This window comes from Pinus tabuliformis, chromosome X (genome assembly GCF_031772625.1).
Source record: "Pinus tabuliformis cultivar Carrire ecotype Pingquan chromosome X, CPIR1, whole genome shotgun sequence".
Taxonomy (NCBI): Eukaryota; Viridiplantae; Streptophyta; class Pinopsida; order Pinales; family Pinaceae; genus Pinus; species Pinus tabuliformis.
This window is the reverse complement of record NC_142308.1, coordinates 1,323,250,035-1,323,271,333: the sequence shown is the minus strand read 5'-3', so window position 1 is coordinate 1,323,271,333 and position 21,299 is coordinate 1,323,250,035. Positions and strand designations below refer to the sequence as shown.

Genomic DNA, 21,299 nt, shown 5'->3' with positions numbered 1-21,299 from the left:
AATATAATCTAAAGATTTGAGTTATGATGGTTTTTGACTTGAAGATAATACATATCTATATTTCCCATAGATTAAGAATCTTGGAAAAGATGGGAATTTAAGCTGCTAAACAGTCGATATAATATATGTGGACAGGCAATAAGCTGCGATCAAATATATAGGTGAATAAATACACCTGAAAGTATATATATCGTATATTAATGAACCAACAAGGTTGTTGAATCAAAGGGAGCCAAAGGGGAATCACGGATTTGCATCCACAAACAGTTTGAAGGAATATATTGTTAGTTTTTGGTAGCATCGGAAGTGCTCTAGCCTTGAAAATTGGTGGAGAAGCTAAGGCACATGAGTTCTAAAGAACCCATAAATCGTTTGGTGAAATTCCACCCAGATTGTATTTTATTAAAATAATTAATATTTTTAATGGAGTTCTTAAATCTAAACTTAGCGAAATTAAAATATTAATGGGTATTAATCAAAATATGGGTGAGAATGATCTATAAGGCGGATCAAATCATATTTTAATCTTAGCCGTTGACTAGAGACTTAATCTCGGTTATTGAAGACTCGACAGGAAATGTATAAAATGGATGCTTAGGGTTTATTTGGAAACACACAGAGAGATTGAGGAAATCGATTTTCTGAGATGAGAAGTTCTCAAGAAGAAAATCGATTGGGGAGATCTTGCAGCAGAGGGGCAGAGAGAATCCGAGAGAAGGACTTTCCGAAGAATACTGACAGAGAGACAGAGAGAGCTTGTAGAGAGGCAGTGCAGTAGCCGGAAGAGCTGACGTTGGGCCAGTCTGGGCCCACGCAATCCTGACGCAGAGCCAGAAGGGCCAGTGCTGAGCAGAAAAATTATTTGTCACGCAAAATCTAGAACTGCTGGAACTGCCGGGAACTGCCAAAATAACCAGGAGAGTTGACGTAGAGGGCATAGAAGGTGACGTAGAGTTGACGTAGAGCCCACGCAGAAATAGTCGGGGTTAGCCAGTCTTGTGCTAGATCAACCAAAATTCTGGGAAATGGGGTGAGGTAAAACTCACTCAGATTTTCCGCCAGTATTTTCTCTGTAAAGGATTGCTAGATGAGCATCCTAGATTTGTATTCAAATATTTGTCCTACATAAAAGTAAACCCTCAGAGCTGCTGCACTGTCTTTCTCACATTGGGTTTTTTTGGGGACTATTGTGTCCAAAAATAAGTGTGTCCTATGTATCTTGTTCTTTGCTCTATTTTCTGTTTCATGAGATCAAATATTTAATTAGTGTAGGTTGCAGAAGTAATTTGCTTCAATATTTAGAAGAATAACTTGATAATTAAAAAATCAAGTAGGTGAAGTAGATTCATATTTGTTGCAGTAAGGGTTCCTTCAATGTAGGAATTTTCACATGGTATCAAAGCCATTGATTTGAAACAGGAAGAGCAAATCCAATGCTGAGCAGTGAGGTAGAAAGCTACATTTGGCAGCAATTCGAATCCCCTTTAAGGGATTGCGTAGTCTTTTCCAGAAAGTTGATCAGAGAAAATCTCTCTCTGAGTGAGACGACAGAGAGGTATGATTTCCAGTTCGTGAGTTTGCAGAGGCAGAGGGAGTGGCGCAGAGCCTCAACACAGTGTTTGAAGGGCGCAGTTTCTGCCTAGGCAGAAATCCGCTAGAAAAGAACGAAGACACATAAAAAGGGAATTTTCTCCTCAGAGAACTTTTCCACCAAAAAGTATGAATTTTTCACTTGCCAAGCAGTTGAGTAGTGACTAGAGGAGTCAGTTCAACAATTGGGTGAGATGGCATCGCATGGTCTCAGAGATCAGGGCAGGTTGGAAGGAGCTTCAAACTATGTCATATGGAAGATCAGAATCCTAACTGTTCTGGAGGAATATGATCTCGAGGCCTATGTCAATAGTGTTGTAGTTGTTCCTGCTGACAACGATCAAAAGAAGAAGTAAAAGGCCAAGCATGGGAAGGCAAAGAGGCTCATTCTCGATGGAGTTCGAGATCATGTGGTCTCACACTTGTAGGGCAAGGATACAACCCAAGAAATGTGGGAAGCCTTGTCTTCTCTGTATGAAGGCTCTTCCGAACAATGAAAGATGTATTTAGAGCAGAAGTTGTAGCGGACTTTGATGCAGAAAGGAGAAGGGGTGAACCTCTATCTTCAACGTCTTCAGGACACTAGAGACCAGCTTGCTGCAGTGGGGTCCACTCCTCAGCCAACCGCGTGAGGATAGCCCTGAATGGAGTCTCGGATGAATGGCAAGTTTTCGTCCAAAGCATATTGGGCAAAGAAAAACTACCTTCATGGGAGGAGATGTGGGCATCTCTTCAACATGAGGAATTAAGGAGGGGTTTAGTAAAGGTCAAACTCAAAGGCAGAAGTGGGAGTGGCACAAAGACAAAGGAGGAGGAGGAGGAGAACACAGCTCTAGCATCGAAGGGACAGCAGAAGCAGAAACAAAAGGACATTTCGAAGGTGAAATGTTTCAGTTGTGGCAAGATGGGCCATTATGCATCCCAGTGTCCTTTGAAGAAAAAGGATAAGGATGAGAAACATGATCCTAAGGCTGCTTCAGCAAAGATTGACGAGGATGAGTTTTCCATGAGTGACCGCGCATCTCCATGAGGGAGATGGGGCGATATTGAGCTGTAGTCGAGAGGACTACATGTGGGCAAGATCCTTGAGGAATCCACCTCTTGGATCAATTGCTTTCTACAGGAACCCAAGATTCAGCAGTAGCGAGATGGACTTAGTGTCAGATGATGCAGTGGACTGTTTGGAGGACAGATGCAATAACTTGAGACCAGAGACTGATCAACGCAGAGCAAGGTCTGCAACAGTGCAGTTTGGCACAGTGTAGGACTCAGCAACAACACAGAAGATTCAGAGGGTCAAAATCGGCAGCAGTCAAATTCCAACATTCATTGTATTATGATGAACACAGTTAAGTTCAGCTAATTTCAGATGTTTTTCAGTTGTTTCTCTCAGCAACTGAGCTGCAGTACGGACACAGTGTTAGCAACACAGCAGATGTAGCATTTGAGAGGGAGTTGTAGTACAGATGCAGCAGGGGCAGTGGCAGTGTCATGGGCAGCAGTAGCACAGTGTTGGGCTAGAGCACTTTCCTCGCTAAGAGGGAGTGTTAGTTTTTGGTAGCATCGGAAGTGCTCTAGCCTTGAAAATTGGTGGAGAGGTTAAGGCACATGAGTTCTAAAGAACCCAGAAATCGTTTGGTGAAATTCCACCCGGATTGTATTTATTAAAATAATTAATATTTTTAATGGAGTTCTTAAGTCTAAACTTAGGGAAATTAAAATATTGGGTATTAATCAAAATATGGGTGAGAATGATCTAGAAGGCGGATCAAGTCATGTTTTAATCTTAGCCGCTGATTAGAGACTTAATCTCGTCCGTTGAAGACTCAACAAGAAAAGTATAGAATAGAGACTTGGGGTTCTTTTGGAAACACATACAGAGATTGAGGAAATCGATTTTCTGAGGTGAGAAGTTCTCAAGAGGAAAATCGATTGGAGAGATCTTGCAACAGAGGGGCAGAGAGAATTCGGGAGAAGGACTTTCCAGAGAATACTGACAGAGAAGCGGAGAGAGCTTGCAAAGAGGCAGCGCAGTAGTCGGGAGAGTTGATGTTGGGCCAGTCTGGGCCCACGCAGTCCTAACCCAGGGCCAGAAGAGCCAGCGCAGAGCAGAAAAGTTGCTTGTCACGCAAAATCCAGAACTGTAGGAACAATCGGAACTGCCGGAACAGCCGGGAGAGTTGACGTAGAGAGCAGAGAAGGTGATGCAGAGCCAACACAGAAATAGCCAGGGTTAGCCAGTCTTGTGCTGGATTAGCTGGAATTCTGTCGGGTGAAGTGAGTTAAAACTGACTCAGATTTTCCGCCAGTATTTTCTCTGTAAAGGATTGCTAGATGAACATCCTAGATTTGTATTCAGATATTTCCCCTGCATAATAATAAACCCTCAGAGTTGTTACACCAGTTTTCCCACATTGGGTTTTTCCGGGAACTATTGTGTCCAAAAATAAGTGTGTCCTATATATCTTGTTCTTTGCTTTGTTTTATGTTTCATGAGATCAAATATTTAATTAGTGTAGACTGCAGAAGTAATTTGCTTCAATTTTCAGAAAAATTACTTGATAATTAAAAAATCAAGTAGGTGTTGTGAACTATTGTGTCCAAATATAAGTGTGTCCTATGTATCTTGTTCTTTGCTCTGTTTTTTGTTTCATGAGATCAAATATTTAATTAGTGTAGGCTGCAGAAATAATTTGCTTCAGTGTTCAAAAGAATAACTTGATAATTAAAAAATCAAGTAGGTGAAGCAGATTTAGATTTGTTGCAGTAGGGTTTCCTTCAGTGTAGGAATTTTCACATATATGGGTAGCCAGATCCATAAAGACTATTGTGCATAGAGATGAATATTAGAATCTCGCATGTTCAGGGTTCAGTGCCATAATTTCTAGGATGCAAAGATTATAGACTCAAGAGCATGAGGACCCCCACATGACACCATATGGACAGTACTTTTCAATAATAATAAAAATCTCACGTATCTGAGAAGTTGCAAGGTAGTCATTTACAGATGATTTATTAAACCTTTTACCCACTTAAAATCCACTAGAGAGTGTCTGGAAATTGGAAAGCATAGGCAAAGCAATCCCTCAATCTGTAAAGTGCAAATATTTTAAACATCAAACGTTGTTGTCCAAAGAATTAGAGATGATAAAAGGAAACCCAAAGGTGGTTTACCAAAGGCCATCCTAAGAAGTAAATCCATTACAAATCAGAGAAGGATGAGCTGGAAGTTTTGTTGCCAATCTTCATATAAACTCCCAGGATATTTGCAGGATCTAAGCCAAGTTAATAAAAAAATAAACAACATAAAGCCTATGAAGAATAAAGTTTGGTAAGCCATATACATTTAATGCACAGTTTTTGAAAAATGAACAGGATGAAAATTACCTCGATGACAGAGAATAAAAGGAAGAACAGAGGGTCCACAAAGATAGCGAATAGACATGATATTACAAAGAACTGATTCCAATGCTTCACCGTTTTAGAGTGGGGATTCAGAACAGAAGGAAATCGATACTTGCTCCATCCAACAATTCTCCCACGCATATTTTTGGCTCCACTGAAAAATGAGTTCTTCTTCTGATGCAAAGGCATACTTTTGATAGTTAGCATAACACCAAGGACAGCTAGATTTAAAATTATAGCCATGATTTTGATATTCATGTGAAAGTATAAATCTGATGATAGGAGACAATATAATGTGTAATTTATGTATTTCATCTAGCATGGTCTTTTGACGACTAAAGGTATCTTCCCAAGGTTAAAATAAAAGTGAAATTTCTTACAGGTGGTATCAGAGATACAGATACACTACTGGAATTGAAGTAGCTAGGACAAATCGCACAGTATGGATCATCGCATATGCCAAGAGGTCCAGACATTAATAAATGCCCATGATTTGATAATAATGGTCTCTCCTGATCCACGACATCTACCCGTGTTTCTTGGCATCCATTTCCCACAGTTCCATCCATGATTTTGAGGTTTCTTGACTTTGAAGATTTAATAAAATGTTTATAATATAGTTCAGTCGCTGATGAGACTGAAGTATAGCAAATCCTCAGTATTAGAAATCCTGCATGTCCTGTTTCAATTGTGCCAGAATTTAACAGACTGAATATAAGAAATTCCACATAGCATACCAACAAAATAATTAAATAGCACATCCCATTTCGTTGCAACAACAGGTACCAAAGAATTTACTATCCTCAGTGACATATTTTATGAGTAACTCTTTTCTGTACAAATAAACTTCTCAGCAGTTCAAAATAAAATACAAAAGAAGTGCAGTGATTTTCTTATGGTTAAACTTCAATTTGTCTTCTTATTTCAATGTTACACCCATGCAAGATTCCATAGAGAGTGAGCCAGCCTAATCTCTCTACTCTAAATGGTATTCATGAAAACTTCCACAATCAGATTGACAATGATCTCAAAAAAAGTTACTAAATACAAGTGCATAAATGGATCACACAACTTCCTTCACTAACTAGGCCCCTATTCTTCGTTGTCTGTTAGGTTTTATAAAATTGACTGATACTACCTAGATATAACTGTGGCATGATCTGGTGACTTGCTCTTGAATAATCTCTTTACAGCAAATTTCCAAAAGGATCTTTGGACACTACCAAAATACACCAATAGAATGGTAGTACTGAACTGAACATACAAGAAGATCTGAAGAACAAAAGCAGGCTTAGAGCTTGAAACTTCTACCTTTACTTTGGACATGCATGGTATATGAAAATATATATTAACCTTTACTAAGTAGATCTCATAAGGAATCAAAATCAATACCATTACCAAATAGATTGTCTTACAGTCTGTTACAACCAAAGCTAACACCTTGGTAATTGGGACTTTTGTGGAGGCTTTTGCTGTAACACAGTCCAAAACTTAATGCAAAGGAAGTAATTATTTCAGTTATTAGATAATGCAGAAAATTGTAAAAAGAAAAATACAATTAAGAAGATGTAATCAAGAGAGGAAACACTGGCTCCTGTCCTGTTTGTATAAGGAAACCTGTGGAGGCTCATCCCAAATAGATTTTGTATAAGGAAACCTTTCCAATATGATTGGGGCCCTTTTTAGTTCCCCTCCTGAAGATCCAGATAGGCCAAAGTTCACTAGGAAGGAGGATCCCCAAGAGCATCTCTTAAATTTTGAATATCAAACATATGATGTGTCCTATAATGAATTCACCCACATGATCTCCTTCGCCATGACCTTAGTAGGGGATGCCCAAGTATGGTATTTTTCATTACCCCCATCCTCCATCTCTTCCTCGGGAGATTTTGTTGGCACATTTAAAAGGAGGTGGTTCCATGAAAAAGATGTAGTCGAATTAAGAAGATGTAATCAAGAGAGGAAACGCTGGCTCCTGTCCTGTTTGTATAAGGAAACCTGTGGAGGCTCATCCCAAATAGATTCTTTATCAATTTTTAATGGTCCAATCACCAAGGAAGCGAAGCCTAAGTGTTATAATGACAAGAGAAAATCCCCACTTCTTATCAAAACATGGGATAAAGCCCCATGATAGAGTTCCACCCTTGCCACCACCCAGACCTACACTTCTTGTGATAAAGCCCTAAAACACAAGTGCAACCTTGGTGGAACTCAAGAGGACTACCCACTGTCAAAACAGCAGCCTTCTTCAAGCTTTAGGTTGGTTCTCATTTGGCACAGTTAAATTTTGCAGATTTAAAATTTAATTTCTGAGATCATAACCCAGATTTGCTCCAAGACTAGGGAAAAACCCCACTATGGGGGAAAAGCCTTTTTAAAATGCTTTTCTATTAGATCGTCTTCAAATGTTCAGCAGAGATGCATAATCAGAGTACAAAAGCCCTTTAACAAATAACAGTAGTAACAACCTCTTTTAATATGACAGCTTCAAAATACCACCACAAGCCTCCAAAGGCTTCCAAAACAAGTGCAGTAGACACAAGCGCGTGAACAAAGTACACAAGTACGAGAGCTAAACACTGAGAGCAATATTCTCTGAATGCAAGATCAGAATGCTACTGAAGCGAGGGCCATATACAAGTAATCAAACACTGGTGCGAAAGCAATATCAATAATAGAATATCTCTGGAGCGAGATCAATACAAACGCTAAATACTTTTGGTGTAAGAGCAATACTAACTGCAATAATACTTCTCTGGAGCGAGAGCATTAACAACAGCAAATAACAAAAGCAGAAACCATGGGTGCGAGAGCTGAACGAGAGTTTTGAGATCTGTCAATAGATCTGCCAAACAATAGATTTGCTCGATAATAGATCTGCCAAACAATAGATCTGTCAGATAACAGATCTACCAATGTAATAACCCACCTACAACAATAAATAAAATACGAATATTAGCATACATATGAGACCTCCATATGATAGCTACGTATTCATGGACCTGCATGTATCGCACTATATATAAGCTGGTTACTACAGGAAGAGAGATAAATTAAGGTAATGAATTAATACTTCATCAGAATATCATATATATCAAATTAGGTAGGTAATACATATACCACCTTAAATACATACATACATATATATATATATATAGATATATATGTATATGATAAATCCTTAAACTAAAAGAAAATGTTAAAATTTAATTTACAAATTATATTCAAAATTAAAATTAATAAAATAATAATATAAATTAATTAAAATTATAAACTAAATAAATCAAATTAATTTATTAAAACAATAATAAACTTTAATTAAATCAACTCCTATGTATTCAAAATAAAATCCATAAAATCAAATGAGATTTGATTTTTATAAAAAGTTACACATAACAAAAATAATGACACGGAGATGGGAAGAAGGCGGTGGGCAGAGAAATAAGAGGAAGAAAATCTTGAAGAAGGGGAGGAGGCTAAGAAAGGGAAATTTCAGAGAATCTTACTTATTGAGAGGAAGAGTTCAATTGTTCTTAAGTTTTTGGGCACGGGGCACCAGATTGCGTCAATTGAGCTGCACTTTGGGATTAAGTACCTGTTTATTTGGGGTGGCATCAGATGTGCTCTAGCCACGAAATTTGGTGGAGAGGTTGGGGCACATGAAATCTCCAATACCCAGAAAGGGTTTGGGCAGATTCTAAACAGATCAAGAGATATTAAAATAATTAATATTTTTAATGGAGTCCCTAAGTCTAAACTTAAGGAAAATAAAATATTAATGTGTATTAATATGAATCTGTGTTAAAGTGGTCCAAAAGAAATAAATCAAGCTAGATCTAATCTTAGCCGTTGATTAGGGACTTAATTTCGGCCGTTGAGATGTCAACAGGAAAAGTATAAGAGGAGGCTTGAGGGTCACTTGGAGAGTTGATCTGGTATTTATCCAGGACAAAGAATTAAGGGTATTACAGACTCATGTGCATGGATGTGCCTATGTTACTTTATGCAATGGATCGATAAGATTGCGAAATACATAGACACTGAGGTAGTTGGAGAAAACATAACAGGCAAACATGTAAACACAACAACTTTAATAAGGAGTTCACTCAATGCTCCTGGGCTACGTCTCCTGGTCCAGCCTTCAGTGGTGGCCTCTCTATTATGTTTTCAAAGCAGAGTTTCTTTACAACAGTGAGCTCAATTTGAGTCTCACTCAACAGATATGAATCAGTAGGATTTGAGTACACAGACTCTCCTTACTGGTACTTGACCTCTACTGGTCACAGTAGTATGAGCCCAATTTGAAACTCATACATGACAGGCCTATGCCGAGGAGCTCACTTGAACCTCTCAAGCTTTCTCTGGAGTGCACAGACTCTCTGACTCTCTCTGGCTCTGTCTGGCTCGATGTTGCCCTCAGGTTAGCTCGGCTTCTTCTCTCTGTTCTCTGCTCTTAGCTTTCTACGTCTAACTAACTCCTCTCTATTGGTGTCCTCTGTTTCTATCAGTTCATGGCTTTAAAGCCAGTCTGCTTTCTGTCGGTTTGTTTCCGCTTCCCGGCGTTTTGGTTTTCCTGCCTCTGTCCGTTCAAACTCCCCTGTTCTACGTCATCATCACTGTGTAACGCTTCACAGGGAGGTGGCCACCTATTCTGCAACGGGTGAGTGTGTCAGGTTCCTTGGACACATTTGAACGGTCATTATTTCCATTTGCTCCAAGATGCCCGCGAAACACGAATCTTCTGCCAACTCATTGTCCACGTCGGACTTCAAATCCCATGTAATCTTGCTTTACAACCTTGTCAAATCCGGTCATTTATCGGGACGCACCTCCGCCATTGATCTGGGCCCCCCAGATCCTACGGTCATCGTTCATATCGGGCGGGTAAGTAGCATGACGTTTACTCGTCCGATGTGAGTGGTTTTCTCTCTCTTCCGTTGGACGCGTGTCACTCAGTGTGTGGCATCAGGCAGGACTCGGTCAACACTGCTTACCGCCTCGAGGCCTTCCGATATCCTGGCGGTTTTGCGAAATCCACGGAACCGAGTTTGTTACTTTTTCACATTACATAGCCATTTCAGGTCCGGGCACTTCGGGGCCTTCCTTCACTAAGGGGGACGCCCTGCAATATGCAGAAACTACCCCCATTTCTTGAATTAGCCTCTGTTTTGCCAATTTGTGCCTGCGCGCGTTACCATGGGCCAACGGTCTGCGTGCGTTACCATGGGTCCTCGTTGCTCTGCGTTGATCACAATTGCAACTGTCACGAGGATTCCTTCTGATAGCTTGATCTTTCTAAGACTTGAATCTATTTGGCATAATTTGAACGAGTTTATGAAAACTTAGAGAGTGTTTAGGATCCAATTCGGATCATGGCCTTCCTACTGAAAAAGCTTTTGGACCACCAAAAGTTTATTTTTAAGCATCAATCAAGTGAGGGTATTGATTCCTCGCTTGCCCAATTTCTATCCATTTCGCACTGCTTGGCTTTGAACCTTTGAGTCCAATCCTCAGGTACTCAACATCCCCTCTGCGCGTAGTTCTCACCTTCCTGTCCAGAATTGTATCTTCCTACAATTCATTAAGATATTCAGGTAACAGATCATCAATAGAAGGCAACTGACTCTACTCTTCGGGATCTTCAATCAATGAAGGCTCAAATAGTCTCAAGCTGTCTGCATTAACAACTGAGTAGATGTGCATGTAAGCTGGTAAATCAAGGCGAAAATCATTCTCACCAATTTTCTCAAGTATCTTGAAAGGTCCATACCTTATTGGCTTCAGCTTCTTACCTTCACCTTGCATTTTGTCTTTGCTGATGTACAGCCAGACTTGATCACCAACTTGGAAACTATGTTCCATCTGATGCTTGTCATGCCTTGCCTTGTACTTGGCTTGGCTCTTTTCCAGTTGTTCCTGTACTGCCTGGTGAATCTCTTGGATTTGTTCGATGAACTTGGTTGCCTTGTCCACATCACTGTGTCCATCAACCGCTATGTCTTTACCAAAGACAAAATCCAAGGGAGACCTTGGTGTGAAACCAAAACAGGTCTCAAAAGGAGATCTTTGTGTAGAAGAATGTTTAGCTCGGTTGTAAGCATGCTGCACATAACATAAATGTTCATCCCAAAGCCTAGAATGCTTGCTGCAATAGCCTCTGAGCAACTAGATCACTGTCATGTTGACTACTTCTGTTTGGCCATCTATTTGCAGATAAAAAGTTGTGCTCTTCTTCAGCCTGGTGTCCATCAATTCCCATAGACTTGACCAAAATTTCCCAACAAATCGACTATCTCGATCAGATATAATGGAAGCGGGTAATCCAAAATGAACCCATACATGCTAAAAGAACAACTTTGTAGTTTGTTCAGCTGTAATCTGTTTGTTACAAGGTATTAAAATACATATTTTGCTTAACCTATCCACAACAACATATAAATAGTCATGACCTTTTCTAGATTTAGGCAGTCCCCCAACGAAGTCCATAAAAACACTTTCCCAAGGATGAGAAAGAACTGGTAGTGGAGTGTACAAGCCTAGTTTTCTGTTGCTGGGCTTGCTTTTAGCACACATGGTACACCCTCTTACATATCTAGAAACTGTCTTATTCATTTTTGGCCAATAACAAAATCTTTGCAGCTGTGCAACTGTTTTACTTACACCAAAGTGACATGATATTAAAGAAGTGTGTGCTTCTCGAATTATCTTTACTCTTTCTGTTTCAGGAATGCATAACTTTCCCAAATGATACAAGAGTTGGTCCTTAACATGATAATCCAATTCTTCTACTTGTTTGCCATGACTTAAAGTTGCATGTACATCTTTAAAATCTATATCTTGAGCATATTGTTCAATGTAGCTTTCATGCAACACTGAATTATGCTAAAGTATAGTGGATGCATTTATGATAGGTCTGGACAACATATCAGCAACTTTATTGTGTATGTCCTTTTTATATCTGATGACAAGATGAAACTGTTGTAGAAAACCCATCCACCTATAGTGTCTTGATTGTTGCAACTTAGTTTGTGAGTGCAAATATTGAAGTGGTTGATGGTCAGTATGTATAACCGTCTCTTTGCCCATTAAATAATGTTTCCACTTTTTCACACTTTGTACTAATGCATACAATTCTTTATCATATGTGGGATAATTAACTACTGCAGAATTAAATGTCTCAGAATGATAACATATGGATTTACCGTGCTGCATCAACACTGCTCCCATGGCATAATCACTGGCATCCGTTTCAATTTCAAATGGTCTTTGAAGATTGGGAAGTGCTAGTACTGGTGCTGTACTAATCTTTTCTTTCAAGGTGTCGAAGGCTTTCTGCTATTTGCCTCCCCACTGAAACACCTTGTTCAATCCTGTTAAAGCATGTAAGGGAGCTGCAATTAAGGAAAAGTTAGAAATAAATTTTCTCCAATACTGTGTTGCTCCTAAGAAGCTTCTAACTTCGGTAGCAGATTTGGGTTTAGGCCAATTTACAATGACTGCAACCTTAGAGGGATCTATCTTCAATTCACCACCCCCTACAATATGACCCAAATAATTCAAAGATGTTTTGCCAAATTCACATTTTGAGAGCTTAACATAAAGATTTTCTTTTTTCAAAACATCTAGAGTCTGCTTAACATGCTTTAAATGTTCTTCCCATGTTTTACTGAATATAAGAATGTCATCCAAATATACAATGACAAAATCATCAAGAAAAGGTCTGAGTACATCATTCATTACTCTCATGAAAGTAGCAGGAGCATTAGTTAAGCCAAAAGGCATAACCAACCACTCATACAATCCCTGCTTTGTTTTGAAAGCAGTCTTCCATGCATCTTGCTCTGCAACTCTGACCTGATGATAGCCACTATGCAAGTCCAACTTGGAAAAATAAACAGCTTCCTTTAATTGATCCAATAGATCATCTATGCGAGGAAGGGGATAACGATTTTTTATCATTATCTTATTCAATGCTCGGTAATCAATGCACATTCTCCATGAGCCATCTTTCTTTCTCACCAAGACAATTGGAGACCCACATGGTGATGTGCTAGGTCTGATGAACCCCTTCTCGAGCAGCTCCTATACCTGCTTCTTGATTTCTGCATTCTCTAAAGCAGACAACCTGTACATTCCAATGTTAGGCAATGGAGCATCTTGCTGCAAATTAATATCATGTACTATTTTCTTTTTGGGTGGCAGACGTTTAGGTTCTTGAAATCGTATATCATATTCTGAAACAACTTTTTCTAAATCAGCTTGCCATTTAGCATCACAACCCTCAAATACATTGGTTTTATCAGGTTTCTTTTCCTTTACAACCATTAGTAAAAATTGTTTGCATGAATTTACAATTTTTTTCATCTGCCTTGAGTTTATGAGAGTATAATTATTCTTGAGTTTGTGAGCTCTTACAATATATTCGATTCCATCTTTAACGAGTTGATACTTGTTCTCAGCTCTATAGAAAATAGCTTTTCTATCATACAAGTAAGGACTTCCCAAAACAATTCCACATATATCCAAAGGAACTATATCTAACTCAACCTCATCTACAAATGTTGATCCAAAAGAAACCCTAAGTTTATATTGTCTAGTCACTTGTAGTTGTGCTTTATCACATAACCAACCTAATGGATATGGATTTTTGTGAGGTGTGGTTAGTAATCCCAACTTCTTTACAATTGCTTCAGAAATTAAATTTACTTGTGAGCCACTATCAAACAAAGTATCAATCTTTTGATGCTTGGAAACAACTCTAATATGAAAAAGCTCATGTCTTTTCCTCTCATTTTCTTCATTATCAGTAGATTGTGCAGAATTACTAGTAGATGCTTCAGAATTTTTACCTTTTATACTTGTGGCTGCAATTGTTGTTTCATCTCCTGAGTCTAACCCCAAATCCTTTTGAATAGCTGCAGCAGTCTTCTTCTTCTTGCCCTCGAACTTCTTGGGTTTCAGCTCTGGATGCAGAATCCAGTAGTGTTCATCATCATGCCCATCCTTCTTACAGTGAGTGCATGAAGACTTGGTCTTTTGTACAGTATTGGCCTTCCTCTCTTTCCATTTCTGTTTTCTTTTCTCCTTATTCTTGCTTGTAGTGGGTTTCGATGATCCCCCAACCTTTGGGTTCACATTCTTTCCTCTAGCCTCTAGATGTGTAGCTTGAACAGATACCTCATCTATGCTAGTGGGATTAAACATGAGAATTGTGTGTCTTAAGTAGCTGTGTAGAACACCTATATACTTCAGCAGAGTTTCAGGTGAGTCTAATAAATTCCTAGAATCAAAGCTCTTTTCCTAAATTCTTGAGTGTAACTTTGTACACTTTGCCCTTTCAATTGGCAAAGAATTTGTCAGCTCATCATGGATTGCTACATATAGGCTAGTGGATAGAATTGCTTTTTAATTGCATAAACAAATTCACTCCAGAGTCCAGACAGAAAGAATCTTACCATGCTTCTTCATGTCAGCTTGTGTCCTATCTTCCCACCATACCAAGGCAGTGCCTCCAAGGCGCAGGCTGGCCAGCTGAATCTTACTACTGTCTGAATCAATGCTATGCACTCTGCAATAAACATCAATCTGTTTAATCCAATTATCCAGCGTCTCTGCATTCAACTCTCCAGCATATATCGGTAAATCAAATTTAACATCTAATTTAATCAAAGATGTCTTCTTTTTGTTTTCAGGGCTACTAGGAGTGGGAAGTTTGTCTTCTTTCCCTTTGCCTTTAGAGTGGTCATGGAGGGGAGATTCTTCTGCTCCTTTATCTCTTTTGGAGTTTGATGCATCTTCCTCTCTACCTTTCTTAAATTCTCTATACATTTCCTCTACCATGGCTCTCATGGTCATGAAACTATCCATGAACTAAGGGTTTGATTCCAAGGGACTTTCTTCTGACATTTTTCTCTCAGAATAAACTCTTCCAATCTTAGGGTTAGTTTCAAACAACTCTCCTTCTCCTAATTTAAGCTTTGATCTAGTTAGCATTCAACAAAAAAATCCAACACAAGCTTGTCTAACCTTAGTAACCTAGAGCTCTGATACCACTTGATCTGAAATTTATCCAGGACAAAGAATTAAAGGTATTACAGACTCATGTGCATGGATGTGCCTATATTACTTTATGCAATGGATCGATAAAATTGCGAAATACATAGACATTGAGGCAATTAGAGAAACATAACAGGCAAACATGTAAACACAACAAGTTTAATAAGGAGTTCACCCAATGCTCTTGGGCTACGTCTCCTGGTCCAGCCTTCAGTGGTGGCCTCTCTATTATGTTTTCAAAGCAAAGTTTCTTTACAACAGTGAGCTCAATTTGAGTCTCACTCAACAGATATGAATCAGTAGGATTTGAGTACACAGACTCTCCTTACTGTTACTTGACCTCTACTGGTCACAGTAGTATAAGCCCAATCTAAAACTCATACATGACAGGCCTATGCCGAGAAGCTCACTTGAACCTCTCAAGCTTTCTCTAGAGTGCACAGACTCTCTGACTCTCTCTTTGGCTCTGTTTGGCTCAATGCTGCCCTCAGGTCAGCTTGGCTTCTTCTCTCTGTTCTCTGCTCTTAGCTTTCTACGTCTAACTAACTCCTCTCTATGTGTGTCCTCTGCTTCTGTCAGTTCATGGCTTTAAATCCAGTCTTCTTTCTGTCGATTCGTTTCCGCTTCCCAACGTTCTGGTTTTCCTGCCTCTGTCCGTTCAAACTCCCCTATTCTGCGTCATCATCACTGTGTAACGCTTCACAGGGAGGTGGCCACCTATTCTGCAACAGGTGAGTGTGTCAAGTTCCTTGGACACATTTGAACAGTCGTTATTTCCGTTTGCTCCAAGATGCCCGCGAAACACGAATCTTCTGCCAACTCATCGTCCACGTCGGACTTCAAATCCCATGTAATCTTGCTTTACAACCTTGTCAAATCCGGTCATTTATTGGGACGCACCTCCGCCATTGATCTAGGCCCCCCAGATCCTACAATCGTTGTTCATATCGGGCAAGTAAATAGCATGACGTTTACCCGTTCGATGTGAGCGGTTTTCTCTCTCTTCCGTCGAACACGTGTCACTCGATGTGTGGCATCGGGCACTCGCTCAAAACGGCTTACCGCCTCAAGGCCTTCCGATATCCTGCCGGTTTTGTGGAATCCATGGAACCGAATTTGTTACTTTTCCGCATTACATAGCCATTTCGGGTCCGGGCACTTCGAGGCCTTCCTTCACTGAGGGGGATGCCCTGCGATACGCAGAAACTACCCCCGTTTCTTGAATTAGCCTTTGGTTTTGCCAATTTGCACCAGTGCGCATTACCATGGGCCAATGGTCTGCACGCTCGACCGAGGGTCCTCGTTGCTATGCGCTGATCACAATTACAACTGTCACGAGGATGCCTTTTGATAGCTTGATCTTTCTAAGACTTGAATCTGTTTGGCATAATTTGAACGAGTTTATGAAAACTTAGAGAGTGTTTAGAATCCAATCCAGATCAAGAGTACACCAGAGTGATCAGTCATTCTATTCTCTAGAGCGGGGTTTGCTAAGAGAGATAGAATTAGTGATCGGGAGAGCAGTTGAGGGGCATTGAGTATAGAGAGGCAGAGATAGTGCCGAAAAGCAGCAGAGCAACCAGAGAGAGAGACGCAAGAGCAGCCAGTGCTCACACAGGGCCACGCAAAGGCAACTAAGTGCTGCACAGAGCACTAGAGGGGCTAGTGTAGCTGACACAGAGGCTCAGGGAGCTGACGCAAGGCCTCCTGGGGCTAACGCAGGGCCAACGCTGGGCTAGGAGAGGCTGACGCAATCCAGATTGGGGAGACACTGGGGTTTCTGAGGCAGATTGGTGCTGAGTAGCTGCCGGAAGGATAATCCGAGGTTCCAGCCAGTAGATTTGTCAAAAACTGAGAGGTATTACTGCCAAGGAAATTCTCTGTTGAGTAGGCCAGTTTCGGCACCCATATTGTACTCTGATATTGCTTAATAAGAAAACCCTCAAATAGTTGCACCGGTTTTTCCACATTGGGTTTTTCCACGGACATTAGTCCAAAAACAATGGTGTCATATGGTGTGTTTGTTCTTGTTTCTTTTAGTTGTTGATCTGTAATATGTTGAGCATGCTCTGGTGTTTATTTTCAGTATTTACTCTATAAATAACTTTTTAAAGAAAGAATAACAAGTAGGTAGCAATAAATCAAATCGAGTGCATGGAGGGTTTCTAGCTAACTAAACTTAGAAACTTCAACATGGTATCAAAGCATGGTTACAGATCACAGGAGGACTAAAAGACATCAGCGGAGTGGAGCAATAGCAGCAGAGAAAAACTGTCTCGAGGTGACAGAAGTTGTGTCTAGTAGCACGGAAGCCAAGGAGTGTGACACAGAGCCAGCCAGGGTCACGCAGAGGAAGCCGGGAGCTGCGCAGAGCCTCAGAGAGGCCAGCGTTGCTAATGTAGAGGGTCAGAGGGCTGACGCAAGGCTTCCCAGGGCTGACGCAAACCCATCTGGGGTGACGCAAGGCCAGCATGAGGCAAAGAGGGGCTGCCGCAGTTCACAGAGAGGCAGTTTCTAGGGTCTAGAACGCTGTAGGAATATTGCAGAGTGGAGTTGGTGAGCTACTGTAGTCAGAACAGTACCTGACAGAGCAAGGCCAGAGGAGTTGCCACCGAGGGTTTCTAGCCGAGGAACCTGGATCAACAGTGCAGTTGCACAAGATGATCAGAGTAGAGGGCATCTCGACAAGTGGCAAAAGGATTTCCAGGAGGGAAATCAGGACCCAGAGGAAGTCCAGAAAAAAACTTCCAGACAGGAAGTAGAGACTCAGAGGAGTCGAACAGATAACTCCCAAGAGGGAAGTAGAGGAGCATCATGGCACTACACAGGGTAAGAGACCAGGATAGACTGGACAGAGCATCAAACTTCGCAGTCTGGAAGGCCAGAATCTTATCAGTGCTTGACAGGAATCGTGTCAAGAACTTCGCCTTGAAGGCAATAGCTATCCCATTCGACCCAATGATAATGACAAGTACGAAGAGGCGATGGCGAGGGCCAAGTGGATTATCCTTGATGGGGTCTCAAGGATCATGTGGTACCACATATAGTCGAGAAGGAAACGACAGTTGAGATGTGGGAGACTCTCAAGAACCTGTACCAGCATACTTCTGTGCAGAGAAGAATGTTGCTCGAGAATCAGATGAGGTCATATCAGATGAAGGGTCAAACGATTGACTCCTTCCTCGGAAGACTGAATGAGATCCGAGACCAGTTGACTGATATAGGAGCGACACCAGACCAGGAGCTTATGGTGAGGACAACCCTGAATGTTGTCTTAGAAGAGTGGGAAGTGTTTGTCTAGAGCATCCTGGGCAAAGGGACTCTCCTACCTTAGGACGAGATGTGGGCAGCTCTTCCCCTGGAAGAGATCAGACGGCAATCAAAGACAGGTAGCAGCAGCGAAGGGATCAAGGTCAAGCAGGAGTAGGAGGATGTGGCCCTAGCATCTAAGGGAAAGCAAGAAAAGCGGAAGAAGAAAGATCTCTCCAAGATCAACTGCTTCCACTATGGGAAGATGGGTCATTATGTGACCCAATGCCCAAGGAAGAAGAGTAAGGGAGAGTCTTCTAAGAATAAGGCAGTGCCAGCAAGGGCAAAGAAGGAAGTTTTGACAGACAATGACTGTGCCATGAGTGCACACGCGCCACTTAAGCGGAAGTGGGGAGACATCGAGCTGTAGTCAGGTGGACTACAGGCAATGAGGGGTAAGATCCTTGAGGTACCCAGCCTCTTGGATTAAACCTTGCTACGGGTGCCCCGACGAGTAGTAGCAAGATTGGCTAAGTGGGTAGAGACGGATGCGGATGGAGCAACACAGAGAGCTACAGTGCAGGAGTCCCGAGACAGCGCAAGGCTAGTAGGTTGCAGCAGTGCGAGAGGCACAAGAGTGCTGCAATAGTGAAAGACGACACAGAGAGATGTGCAACGGTGCGAGATGCAAGGAGTTGTTGCAGCAGTGCAGAGGTCAGAGAGGGAGCACTTGTCAACGGCAGAGGGAGCTTCAGCATCAGTGGGTGTCGCTAGCCCAACAGGGAGGTCAGATTGGGAGATCAATTACTTACTTCTCAGTAACTGAGTTGCAGTGCAGCAGTGGATAGCACGATGCAACATGATGAGAGGAGGTGCAGTGAAGATGCAGTGTTGGGAGGAAGAACCAGCCGCAGCACGGATGTAGAGGGAGATGTTGTACAGATGCAGCAATGGCAATGGCAGAACAATGGGCAACAATACAGGAGGCAACAATGCAGAGGATGGTGGGCAGGAAGGCTTAGCATCAGCACAGGTACCGATGCCGAATGATCAAAGTAATACTCAGTGAGGAGTATTGCTAGAGCACAGTCCTCGCTAAAAGGGAGTGTTGATTTGGGGTAGCATCGGATGTGCTCTACCCACGAAATTTGGTGGAGAGGTTGGGGCACATGAGATCTCCAATACCTAAAAAGGGTTTGGGCAGATTCTAAACAGATCAGGAGATATTAAAATAATTAATATTTTTAATGGAGTAAAATAAAATATTAATGTGTATTAATATGAATATGTGTTAAAGTGGTCCAAAAGACATGGATCAAGCCAGATCTAATCTTAGCCATTGATTAGGGACTTAATCTCGGTCATTGAGATGTCAATAGGAAAAGTATAAGAGGAGGTTTGAGGGTCACTTGGAAAGTACACCAGAGTGATTAGTGATTCTATTCTCTAGAGCGGGGTTTGCTAAGAGAAATAGAATCGGTGAGCGGGAGAGTAGTTGAGGGGCATTGAATACAGAGAGAGAGAGGCAGAGATAGTTTCGGAGAGCAACAGAGCAGCCAGAGAAAGAGACGCAGGAGCAACCAGTGCTCACGCAGAGGCAGCTAAGTGATGCGCAGAGCACCAGAGGGGACAGCGTAGCTGACGCAAAGGGTCAGGGAGCTGACACAACGCCTCTGGGGCTGACGCAGGGCCAGCGCTAGGCTAGGAGAGGCTGACGCAGTCTAGATTGGGTAGACACTAGGGTTTCTGAGGAAGATTGGTGTTATGTAGCTGCCGGAAGGATAATCCGGGGTTCCAACCAATAGATTTGTCAGAAACTGAGAGGTATTACTGCCAAGGAAATTCTCTGTTGAGTAGGCCAGTTTCGGCACGCAGATTGTACTCTGATATTGCTTAATAAGAAAATCCTCAGATAGTTGCACTGGTTTTCCCACATTGGGTTTTTCCAGGGACATTAGTCCAAAAACAATGGTGTCATATGGTGTGTTTGTTCTTGTTTCTTTTAGTTACTGATCTGTAATATGTTGAGCATGCACTGTTGTTTATTTTCAGTATTTACTCTATAAATAACTTGTTAAATAAAAAGAATAACAAGTAAGTAGGAATAAATCAGATAGAGTGCATGGAGGGTTTCTAACTAAGTAAATTTAGAAACTTCAATAGTACCTAGGTTGTACCCAGTTTCACTACGTGGTTTTGGTCTTTTGGTAACGGGAGCGGGAATGGGAGCAGGAGCAAATTCTGAGGCATCTTTAACCACAATAAGCTAGGTAAGTACTCAACATCGAATCAATGAAATTTTGATGTTATGAATTCTGTTTAAGTTCACAAAATAGTTTCCATATTTTATTAAAGGAAAATGTAGAGTAAATCAAAACCTTACATTCTTGTTGAATAAATTACAGCTTTATATTCATGTATGAGTAAATTAGGGAACCTTACAACCAAAGATGATAAGAGATCTGCAAATCTGCAATAGATCTACTACTGATAATAAGAGATCCGCTATTGATAATAAGAGATCTGCCAATGATGATAAGAGATCTACAAATCTGCAATAGATTTGCTACTGATAATAAGAGATCTGCCAATGATGAAAGCTTATCTTCAATATATAGAAATCTTTGAGGCAAAATCCCTTCCTTGAAATAAGTATTTTGGAAGCTCCTAGAGTGATCCATTCAAATTAGATAACTAAAGTGATTTTATTTTGCACATGTCTAATTGAATCACTTAAGTGATTTTATTTTGCACATGTCTAATTGTTTTATAAAATATATTTGAAATAACTTTTGCTATTATGAAAAATAATTTGCTCTTGAGAAATAATTCGCTTCAAGGGTGAAAAGGGTTAACCACATAAAGTGATTTCTACGAAAATTTCTCCCTAGTTGATCAAAAATTCAACAAGCACAAGAGGGTTATGATTGATGTTCCCTGACCATGGTAATCCATGCTTAACACTTTCCATTTGTCCTTTGTGTCCACATGCCACCTTT

The 21,299-nt window shown here is 40.9% G+C and overlaps 1 protein-coding gene across 4 annotated transcripts in view; it reads right to left on the bottom strand.

Annotated features, from left to right (window-relative positions):
- LOC149144963 (putative cyclic nucleotide-gated ion channel 20, chloroplastic) overlaps positions 1–21,299 on the bottom strand; it is a 481,236-nt gene that overhangs the window by 401,553 nt on the left and 58,384 nt on the right. For 3 of the 4 annotated variants that reach the window (XM_089446393.1, XM_089446390.1, XM_089446391.1), the window contains exons 2-3: positions 5,376–5,674; positions 4,978–5,169 (exon numbers count right to left, since the gene is read on the bottom strand). In XM_089446393.1, the coding sequence (XP_089302519.1) occupies positions 4,978–5,169; positions 5,376–5,564 (381 nt within the window). In that variant the 5' untranslated portion in view covers positions 5,565–5,674. The remainder of the gene's footprint in view (positions 1–4,977; positions 5,170–5,375; positions 5,675–21,299) is intronic. The other variant, XM_089446392.1, reaches the window with a different exon arrangement.